This window comes from Nomascus leucogenys, chromosome 13 (genome assembly GCF_006542625.1).
Source record: "Nomascus leucogenys isolate Asia chromosome 13, Asia_NLE_v1, whole genome shotgun sequence".
Lineage (NCBI taxonomy): Eukaryota > Metazoa > Chordata > Mammalia > Primates > Hylobatidae > Nomascus > Nomascus leucogenys.
In genome coordinates, this window is record NC_044393.1 from 29,485,139 (window position 1) to 29,496,117 (window position 10,979).

The 10,979-nt window shown below is 55.7% G+C and overlaps 2 protein-coding genes across 2 annotated transcripts in view; one reads left to right on the plus strand and one right to left on the minus strand.

The window, feature by feature from the left end:
* The window catches only part of PIGU (phosphatidylinositol glycan anchor biosynthesis class U), a 118,238-nt gene extending 110,200 nt beyond the window's left edge, over positions 1 to 8,038 (plus strand). Inside the window, exon 12 of the mRNA XM_003273553.3 lies at positions 7,601 to 8,038. Within this exon, the coding sequence (XP_003273601.1) occupies positions 7,601 to 7,714 (114 nt within the window). The 3' untranslated portion in view covers positions 7,715 to 8,038. The remainder of the gene's footprint in view (positions 1 to 7,600) is intronic.
* Positions 8,039 to 8,234: 196 nt separating this feature from the next.
* MAP1LC3A (microtubule associated protein 1 light chain 3 alpha) lies at positions 8,235 to 10,654 on the minus strand. The gene is made up of 5 exons (XM_030825217.1): positions 9,689 to 10,654; positions 9,313 to 9,368; positions 9,123 to 9,229; positions 8,671 to 8,840; positions 8,235 to 8,408 (listed from the first exon to the last, which is right to left on the minus strand). The coding sequence occupies exons 1-4, from the start codon at positions 9,726 to 9,728 to the stop codon at positions 8,678 to 8,680; spliced, it is 366 nt and encodes a 121-aa protein (XP_030681077.1). The 5' UTR covers positions 9,729 to 10,654; the 3' UTR covers positions 8,235 to 8,408; positions 8,671 to 8,677.
* Positions 10,655 to 10,979: the final 325 nt, after the last annotated feature.

Consider the following 10,979-nt stretch of genomic DNA (forward strand, 5'->3'; position numbering starts at 1 on the left):
ATTCCTTTGTCCTTCCAGCACTGAGCATCCCAAGCTTGTCCTTCACAGGCCCTTCCCAGCCTCTTCTCCTCCCCCACAACCAGAGTGACAAGAAGAGCCCAGGCTACATACAGCAGGACAAAGGCCACAGAAGGCCAGGGCTCTGGAAGCCCAAACTCTATAGCGACTCCAGCCCTATTTGTCCTGGCTCGCTGGCCTCAGGCACGTCCCATAACTCCTGGGAAGCTAATTTATTTATTTGCAAATATTAATTAGGTACCTACTATTCACCAGGCACTCTGCGAGGGGTGAATGAGACAGAGGTGTGCTTCCAAGGAGCCCTCAGTCTGTGGAGAGAAAGGAAAAGACATTGGCAGGACAGGGCAGCCTGACGTGCTGGGAGCCCAGAGCTGGGCTGCTAAGGAGGCTTCCTGGGGAAGGTGGCCTCTAAGTGGGGTCCTGAAGGATGGGTAGGATCTAACTGGGTTCTACGATTTTAGGTAGCAAGACCTGGGTGGGGGTGAAGGAGGAAGAGAGAGAGAGAGAGAGGAGGAAGGAGGGAGCAAGGGAGGAACACCGTGCTGTTGGGAGCTCAGTGGAACTGGCTGTACCACTTGAGAGGGAATGAGGGCAACTCAGACAGCAGTGGTCAGACCACAGCCCTTCAAGGGCCTCTTATGCAGAGGTCCAGACTGCACCTTTGGCTTCAAGCGCTGAGGACAAATGTGATCAGATCCATGCTCTGAAAACCTCACTCTGCTGGGAAGAGCAGAGGTAAGAGGTGTGAGCCTGGCATCCAGGGCACCAGGGATGAGGCTGTTGAAATCTGGGGGAGGTGGTGGTGGCCTCAGTTTCCTCAAACTGGGAAGGTGGTTGTGAGGACTGAATGTGGGAAAAGTGCCATGTAAGGGACAGTTACTTGTAGCCTCATCCTCAGTCTCACCTTGTTGACCTCTCAGACCCTGAAACTGAGGTCCAGAGATTTCACTTGTTACTTTGCATCTTCAGAGCTGGAGGGTGGAGCTTTCTCCTCCACCATGAACTCCTACATAATGTCCGCTCCAGCCTGTGGGTTTCCAGGTTACGCCAAAGTGCTGTCCAGCTCCACAGTCGGCCGCCAGCCTCCTCTGCCTCCCAGCTTCCTGGATCCCAGGAGGGTGGGCAGAGGCTGCTGCACTTTGCCAACTGTGATGGCCACATGCATTTCCCCCAGCGCGGGCTGGCTGTCAAATGTCAGTGTCCCCAACAGCAGCAGGAGACCTGGGGAACCAGTACATGCCTGGGTGATAGCACCTGCTTCTCTAGGAATCTGCAGCCCTGGTGGTGGCCAAGGCTGCTGTCCTGAGCCCAGCAGTTTCAAGACACACTGTATTAACAATCTCTACTGGCTTTTCACAAAAAAAGTCAATCTCTTTTCTCTCTCCACTGAGTGACAGAGCTGTGAACTGGGGAGAGCAGCCTCCGCAGGGTGTAAAGGTACCTGAGGTGTCAGCACAGGCCTGGCATGGAGCAGGACTCAATTCTGAGCAGGACTCAGTTCATGTGGGTGCAGACCCTAGGGGGTTGTGGAAGAACTCAGAGTTGGGCCTCTGACAGGCAGGGCTGGCCCCTAACTCTTCACTTCCTACCATGTGACCTTTTGCAGGGCCCATAACCCCTGAGCTTCCCTTATCTAAGTAGGCATTGTCAGCCCTACCCTGGGGTGTTGGAAAGGGACAATATTGGTTTTTGTTTTTTTTTTTTTTTTGAGGTGGAGTCTTGCTCTGTCACCCAGGCTGGAGTGCGGTAGTGCGACCTCTGCTCACTGCAAGCTCCGCCTCCCGGGTTGACGCCATTCTCCTGTCTCAGCCTCCTGAGTAGCTGGGACTACAGGGCACTCGCCACCACGCCCGGCTAATTTTTTTTTTGTATTTTTAGTAGAGACAAGGGTTCACCGTGTTAGCCAGGATGGTCTCAATCTCCTGACCTTGTGATCCACCCATCTCGGCCTCCCAAGGTGCTGGGATTACAGGCGTGAGCCACCGCACCCGGCCTAATATTGTTTTTTCGTTAAAGGGCCTGGCCCAGGGCAGACACTCACAAGATGTTCATTTCCCTGTCTTTCCATCCTGCCCTGCACTGGAGCATGTTCTGAGGGTTTCATTCTACTTCTGATTCATCCTGTCTGTCCCTGGTCACCCCTTTATCAGCTAGCTGCCCCATGAGCTCTTCATCATGGTCCCAGGGGAAGGCGGCCCTGGAGCCCTCATGGCTGCCATAGAGAGGAATGTGGACTGAGCCATCCCTGGGGGCAGCCCTGAGAGGATAGAGACCAGCAAACAACTGAGAGAGAGCTGGCCCTGTGCCAGGCCTGGGGCCATAGAACTGGAGCAAATGCAGCCCCATTTGGTTGGGAGGCCAGTGGGCAGTGGCTTCCCTTCAGGGTCCATGTAACAATGTAGGGTTAGAGAAGACTCCTGGCAGGAGATGAGCCTCTGAGGGATAGGTAGGAGCTGCAGCGCTGCTGGGCAGGGCAGGGGGAGCCAGGGAACTTCTGAGCAGGGGAGCGTGCGTGTATGTGTGTGTATCTGTGTGTGTGTGAGTGCAGTGCGAGCATGTGTGAGCAGTGAGAGCGTGCGTGTGTGTTGATCTGTGTGTGCGAGCATGTGTGTCTAAGCATTGCAAGCTTGCATGTGTATGTGCACCTGTGTGCGTGTATGTGTGTGTACCTGTGAGTGCAGTGTGTGTCTGAGCAGTGCGAGCATGTGTGTGTGCACCTGTGTGTGTGCGAGCATGTGTATCTAAGCGTTGCAAGCATGCGTGTATGTGTGTACCTGTATGTGTGTGCACCTGTGAGTGCAGTGCGAGCCTGTGTGAGCAGCACAAGCGTGCATGTATGTGTGTGCACCTATGTGTGTGCGAGCATGTGTGAGCAGTGTGAGTGTGCATGTATGTGTGTGCACCTGTGTGTGTGTGTGTGTGTCCAGAGAGGATGAGGGGGCCTCCCGGCAGGAGGTGGCTGCGGGAGGAGAAGAGGGCAAGTCTGAGAAGGGGATTGGCAAGGCAGTATTTCAGCCACATTGGGTGGGATCCAGAGACCTGAGGACACAGAGGGACCGACATGTTCTGGGGCCCTAACTGGCACAAAGACTAGAGGAGCCCGGCCGGGCGCGGTGGCTCATGCCTGTAATCCCAGCACTGGGAGGCTGAGGTGGGCGGATCATGAGGTCAGATCGAGACCATCCTGGCTAACATAGTGAAACCCCGTCTCTACTAAAAATACAAAAAAAAAAAAAACTAGCCGGGCGTGGTGGCGCACGCCTGTAGTCCCAGCTTCTCGGGAGGCTGAGGCAGGAGAATCACTTGAACCGCGGAGGCTGCAGTGAGCTGAGATCACACCATTGCACTCCAGCCTGGGTGACAGAGCGAGACTTCGTCTCAAAAAAAAAAACTAGAGGAGCCCAGCATTGTTGGTAACAAGCTAGAGCCTCTTACTGTCATTTTCCAGATGAGGAAAATGCAGCCCAGGGGACAGGAAGAGACTTAACATCACACAGCCACTGACTTGCCCATGCAAATTCCACAGCCCCTTGCCCAACTTGCCCCTGTCCAGACTGGGCAAACGGGCTCTGGGTCTGCAGCTGCTGTGTTGGCTGCATCCTAGGGTCTCTGGGAAATCCCTGCTCTCCTCACGGCCCAAATGGAAAGCCCCAAGGTCAGAAGAGGTTGTCCCGGCTACAGGCTTCCCTCTGAAAGGGCCAGGCCTCTTGGCCAGCCTGGTGTCCTCTCCCTGGGGGCAGGGTGCCCACTCAGGACTGATGACGCCCAGGGCTGTGTGCCCAAGCTGCTCACAGGGCTCTTCTCGCCACCCCCTTTATCCTCCAGATTTCCACACACACAGCAGAGTTGACAGCTTTAGCACTGGACACCCATATCCATACCCACCAGCGGGAGTCCACCATTCACATCTTCCTGTACTTCTTCCATCATCCCTCAGTCCATCTTACTTTTTTAGTGTATTTCAAATTGAAATGCAGACATCAGTACATTTCCTGCTAAATATTTCAGCATGTGTATCATTTTCTTATGTAAAATTTATTATACAAGGAAAAATGCAAATCTTATGTGTACATTTGCCAAAGCTCTCTTTCACTCAGCAAAATATTTTGAGTTTGTTACATACAACAATAGGTCATTGCTGTTAATTTTTTTCCTGTTTTAAGAGCTGGAGTTTTGCTCCATTGCCCATGTCGACCTCCTGGGCTTAAGGGATCCCCTTGCCTCAGCTTCCTGAGTAGCTGGAATTACAGGCACAAGCCACCATTCCCAGCTAGTTCATTTATTTTTTAAATAAACTTTTTATTTTAGAATCACTTTAGATTTATAGAAAAGTTGCAGAGATAGAACAGAGTAAGCCCCCACCTAGTTGCCTCAGTTGTTAACATTTTATATGTTACCATGATGTGTTTGTCAAAACTAAGACACTCTCCCTGATACATTACTATTAGTCCAAAACACTAGAATGGATTTGGAATTCCTGTTTTTCCAGTCACATCCTCTTTCTCTACCAGGACCCCATCGAAAGGTCCACGTTACATTTAAGGTCACATCTCCCCAGTGTCTTCTGCTTTTCTTCTTAGTCTTTCCTGACTTCTCATGACCTTGACAGTTGAGGAGCACTGGCCAGGTATCTTGTAGAATGTCACCCAATTTAGGTTTGTCCCCCAGCTTAGTTTGTCTGATGCTTTTCTTAGGATTATCCTGGGGTTGTGGGTTTTTAGAAAGAATACCCCAGGTGAAGTGCCCTTCTCATCACATCTATTGGGGGTACATGCTAGCCATGTGATTTCAAGCTGATGTTAACCTCCACCACGTGGTTAAGATAGTGTTAGCCAGGTCTCTCCACTGTAAAGTTACTCTTTTCCCTTTCCCTGCTCCTCAGGAGGAAGTGAGTAACCAAGTCTAGACCACCCTAGGCTTAGGGGATGCAGAGTGGACAAGAATTAAGCTCCTTCTATGGGAGAGGGATATAACTAGGCCTACATTGTTTGGAATTCTTCTGGAAGGAAGATTTATCTCCCCCCCCATTGATGTATTGATTCATTGGTTTATTGGCTGATTTGTTTTAATTGAAGTTTTATTTTTTATTATTTTTTTTTTTGAGATGCAGTTTCGCTCTTGTTGCCCAGGCTGGAGTGCAATGGCGCATCTCCACCTCCCGGGTTCAAACGATTCTCCTGCCTCAGCCTCCCGAGTAGCTGGGATTACAGGCATGTGCCACCATGCCTGGCTAATTTTGTATTTTTAGTAGAGACGGGGTTTCTCCATGTTGGTCAGGCTGGTCTCGAACTCCCAACCTCAGGTGATCAGCCTGCCTCGGCCTCCCAAAGTGCTGGGATTACAGGCATGGGCCACCACGCCTGGCCGAAGTTTTATTTTTATCAATGGAATACATGTATGTAGTTTGCAAAGTTAAGGCTTATAGGGGAAAAGAATAGCTACCTAAAGTCTTACTGTTATTTCTGCTGGTACTTCTAAATAACATGCTTACTCTTCTATGTGTACTTTTTTGCGTTTTATATTAGGTTGGATCATATGAAATTGCCAGTATTCAACCATTTTTTTTATCTGCAAAACTAGCAATTTCATATGGTCCAACCTAATAACCTAATCTTTTTCTTCCTACTTCTTGTCCAGATGATTATTATGTGACATGGAGTTGCTTCATTTTGATTGTTGTGGATTGTGACTGCACCTGCCCCTCAGCTGACCTGGTTCAGGGATCAGCCTCTGAGCTCAGCCCCTGCTTTGGGCTCCTCCTGCCCAGATGGCATCTCGGGCCTGGGTGAGAAAGGGCTGCAGGGTATGAGGTCAGCCTTTGCTGTGATTGCTGCCCCCCAGTGGGCCAGCCTGGAGCTCCCAGCTGGGCAGCTGGGGGCAGGGCCTCAGGGGCTGCCTGAGCTCTGTCTGCTTTGCTGACAGTGACCAATCTCGTGCTCATCAGTGATCTGGGCCCCAGGTGGACCACCTTTCTGGGTCCATGGCCATTAGTCCAGTGCTCCAGGTGTAGCCTTAGGCCAACCATCGAACCCTTTGAGTCTCAGTTTCCCCATCTGTTTAAGATGAGGATTGTTCAACCTTCCAGATGGGCTTCTGTGGTGATAGAATGGCAGGTACTTGTCCTGAGGCCATCAGAGCTGCTGGTGACAGGACACCTTCCTGAACTCCAGGCGCCTCTGATCTCTCCTTAGCTGCTGTTCTGTTACCTTCAGGTGCGTGAGAAGCTGCCCAAGACAGGGTCTGGAGGTCTAGATCCCAGGCTTAGCTCAACCTGTCTTGCCCCAAGTGCATTGTGCCTCAGTCTCCCCATCTGTGCCAGGTGGTTGGTGCCAATCCTCTGAGGCTGGGCCCTGCCCAACCTGTTCCAGGGACCAGTGGTCTTGGGAAGCTTGGGCTGACTGGGATTGCAGACTCCGGGTCTGGTGCATAGGGCCCTTGGCAAATCCCTATTCCTTTCTGGGCCTCCTTGAAGAGACAGTGGGCTGAGCCTCTAGGCCCCCTTTGATTCTTCTGTGTGTGGCCCAGAATGGGACAGACAGACCGAGCTGGGCACAGAAATACCATAGTGACAGAACCATTCGAAGACCCTGCCCTGATGGAGGCCCTGGGCCAGGGGAGGAGGCACAGTCAGGCTGTCAGCCGAATGGAAAATTACACTTTCGATGAGTCTGTTATCGAGTAGAGATTAGTGGGGCCAAGACCTAATCTGGGGGGACAAGTGATCCTTCCTGAGCCCTGAAGAGTAAGCAGCTATCGACTAGATGAATGGGGAGAGAACATTCCAGGCAGAGGAAACAGTAAATATCCTGCAGTGGGGTGAGGTGGAGCCAGGAGAGGGCGGGCAGGGACCCTAGCAAGGTCTCAGAGCACCAGGGAGTTCTAGCTTTGCCCTAAGGCATGGGAAGCCTTTGGAGGATTTGAAGGCTGGAAGTAACACCATCAGATGTAGGTTTTGAAAAGCTCCCTCTGGCTGCCAGGGAGAATGGGGTGGGCATGGGTTTGAGAGCAGGGAGTCCAAGGACCAAGCTTTGCTGTTGTTTAGGAGATGACACTGGCTCTGTCCAGAGTAGTGACTGTGGGGATGGATCGAAAGGGTGGATTTGAGTTTAGGGGGAATTGACAGGTCATGGTGGCTCGATGTATGAGAGAAGTGTCAGGGCAATTTTGTGGCCTGGGCACCTGGCTGGAAGATGGGGGCATGGATGCCCAGTGGGAGAAGTGTATTTGACAGAGGGAAGGGGAGGAGTTTGATGTGGACTTGGCTGGGATGGAAGTGGCTGTGGGAGGATGGGGCAGAGGCCTCTGGTTGCACAGGCACCAGGCTGGCATTCGAGGCCAGAGCCTGGGATGGAGGTGTAGACCATGGGTGAGGGCAGGGGGAGTCCAGGCAGCTTCTGAAAAGCCAGACCTTGCAGGGTCAAGTATGGGCCCTGAGGTGGGGGCCCTGAGCAGGGCTTCTCCAGTGATTGTGATCCAGAGCCAGGCACGGGCGCTCCTGTCTTCCAACACCTGCCACAGTTTAGGGATCCTGGGTTCAGGGGGAGGTACCCAGCAGCGTCTCACACCCTCTCTCTCCCCCCAGATCCTGCTCATCTCTGATTACTTCTATGCCTTCCTGCGGCGGGAGTACTACCTCACACATGGCCTCTACTTGACTGCCAAGGATGGCACAGAGGCCATGCTCGTGCTCAAGTAGGCCTGGCTGGCACAGGGCTGCGTGGACCTCAGGGGGCTGAGGGGCCAGAAGCTGGGCCAAGCCCTCCAGCCAGAGTTGCCAGCAGGCGAGTGCTTGGGCAGAAGAGGTTCGAGTCCAGGGTCACAAGTCTCTGGTACCAAAAGGGACCCATAGCTGACAACAAGACCTATGGGGAAGAACTGGGAGCTCCCCAACTTGGACCCCCACTTCGTGGTTCTGCACACCAAGGAGCCCCCTCCCAGACAGACAGGAAGGAGAAGAGGCAGGTGAGCAGGGCTTGTTAGATTGTGGCTACTTAATAAATGTTTTTTGTTATGAAGTCTACCCTGAGACCACATCTGCATTGCACTCCTAGAGGGGGTGGCCCCTAATAATCTTCTGGAACACTACACACAGGTGTGGGTTTCCAGAGCGAGCACCGAGGCCACAGAACACACGTCTGTGTGCCAGAGCCCGGGGATGGTGCAGGCAGCCCCACCAGCACCCTCCCCACTCCCAAGCAAGCAGCTGGAGGCACAGGGCCAGGCAGGCCTGAGCAATCTTTATTCTGCAGAGGGACAATGACCACAGATCCATACACCACGTGGAGACCGAGGGGCGGGGAGCCAGGGGCCAGTCTTTCAGGGGTGGGCAGGTCCAGGCGGTGGGCAGAGCCTCGGGTGGGTGAGGGGCAGATGGGCAGACAGGCAGGGGCCTAAAAAAAAGATGAACCACACAGCAGGGGTGCTGGGAGCTGCTCCCCACCCTCCCCCAGCCCAGCCAGCACCCAGAGGGACAACCCTAACATGACCGGCCCAGGATCCACCCAGGGACAGAGTAGGTGGGTTGGTGCCCTCTGACTAGGGGGGCACATGCCTGCCCAGCCCACCACGGCAGAGGCAGCTCAGTTCAGGAACCAGGAGCTCTCTGGGCAGGGCCTGACCGGGGCCCCCGGACTCCCAGGCCGACCCCCCTACTGCTGGCTCAGAAGCCGAAGGTTTCCTGGGAGGCGTAGACCATGTAGAGGAAGCCGTCCTCGTCTTTCTCCTGCTCGTAGATGTCCGCGATGGGCGTGGACACACTCACCATGCTGTGCTGGTTCACCAGCAGGAAGAAGGCCTGCGTGGGGTTCAGCTGCAGGCGGCGCCTGCAGCAGGCGGGAGAGTATGCAGCTGTGAGGGGCTTGGCTGCGGGGCGAACATAGCCCTGACCCCCAGAATGATTCCCAGCCTTTCACACCCATTCTCACCCCAGCTGTCACCTCTGACCCAACACCGACTGCAGCCCCGACCTTGACCTTTCCAGCCGCCCCAGAACAGGGGCCCACCGCCCGGTCCCATCACCCCTGACCCCACTCCCACCCCTTCTCGGCGGGAACCCGGCTCCCCTCCCGACCCAAGCCACCTCCTGGCGGCGGCTGCCCACGCACCGGATGATCTTGACCAACTCGCTCATGTTGACATGATCCGGGACCAAAAACTTGGTCTTGTCCAGGACGGGCAGCTGCTTCTCACCCTTGTAGCGCTCGATGATCACCTGGGAGCAGGGCGGGCGGGCAGGGGGTCGTGTCGGGGACGCGCGAGGCGGAGGCGGGGCAGGGCTGGGGGCGCGGGACTCACCGGGATTTTGCTGGGGTGCTGGTCGCGGATCTGCTGTACCTCCTTACAGCGGTCGGCTGCGGACAGCGGCCAGACCGTGAGGCCGGGTCGGGCCCGGCCTAGGTCCGCCCCGCTTGTCCCCAAGGGGCGGCCCCCGGCCACGCCCCAGCTCCAGCCCCCGCCCCCGGGGCCATCAGGCCCCACAGCCCCTGGCACCTATCCTCACGGTGGGGAAGCTGCCGGCCCCCACCCAGGCCGGAGCTGGCCTCCCAGCCCGAGGGTCCAGCCAGAGCCTGACGTCACGGGGCTGACGTCACCTGCGGCAGTCGGGGTCGGCCGGCGCCCCCCTTCCCCGGCACCCCTGCCCAGAGCTTGCAGCTCGCCTGCCGGGCCTCACCGAAGCTCCGCCGCTGCTTGAAAGGCCGGTCTGAGGGCATCGCGCGGGCCCAGCTGGGCGCGCAGGCCGGGGCTCTGAGGCGTGGGGATGTGGCTGCGGTTTGGGGGCTCCGGGGGCTCCGTGCCTCGCGCTCAAGGGCTCCGGGGCTCGCGCTGAGCACGGCGGCTGCGGCTGCGGGAGGTAACTCGCCCGGTGACGTCAGGTCACAACATTCCTTAAAGGGGAGGCCAGCGCGCCGCTCCCATTGGGCGGACGCACAACCCGCCCGCCCGGACCCGTGACGTCACGGCGCAGAGAGCCTGGGTCCCCGGCCCGGGACGCGAGGGGCGGGGCTACTGGGCGCGTCACAGTCCCGTGACGTCATGAGCAGCGCGGGAGCTTCTCCCGCAGACCGAACCTCTCCCGCGGCCTGAACTCAGGTGAGGCCCGGAGGCCGGTGGGGCCACCCTGGGCCGATGGAGCGGGCGAGCCGGGCTGCAGCCCCACGGCACCACTTCCCGCCCTCACCGAGTCTGTGTCAGGACTGACGCGGTTCTGGGCGCCGTGGGAAACAGCCGGAGCCAAAGGCCCGGCGCCTTCACAGGGCTTAGGGCAAGAGAAGGGAGAAGGTGCGGGAGGCACAGTCAGACACAGGATAGAGCAAGACGCTAGAAATGAATGCCCAGGTTTGAAAAAGAATAATATAATTGAAAAGTAGAGCCATCAAAATTCAGGTCTCAGAGGATGAGGTGAGAAGGCAGAGTAGGACAACAGAAGAGAAATCGTGGACCTGGAGGCTGATCGGAAGCAGCTCACCAGAGAGACGGGTGATGGAGAATAAAAAGGAAAAGGCCACGGATGGCAACGCCAGGAGAACTCGCGGGCCCGAGCAGAGCTCCAGAGGCGAACACTGAAAGACTTGTAGAGGCAGTTCCTGAAGGAGAGCTGCCAGAAATATGCTTAAAATCCAGAGCAGAATGCGCAGACCGAAGATCTTTTTTTTTTTGGGTGGGGGACAGAGTCTCGTTCTATCGCCAGGCTGGAGTGCAGTGGTGCGATCTCAGCTCACTGCAACCTCTGCCTCCCGGGTTCAAGCGATTCTCCTGCCTCAGTCAGCCTCCTGAGTAGCTGGGATTACAGGCGCCTGCCACCACGCCCAGCTAATTTTTGTATTTTTAGTAGAGATGGGGTTTCACACCATGTTGGCCAGGATGGTCTCGATCTCCTGACCTTGTGATCCACCCGCCTCGGCCTCCCAAAGTGCTGGGATTACAGGTGTGAGCCACCACGCCCGGCCGCCGAAATAATTTTT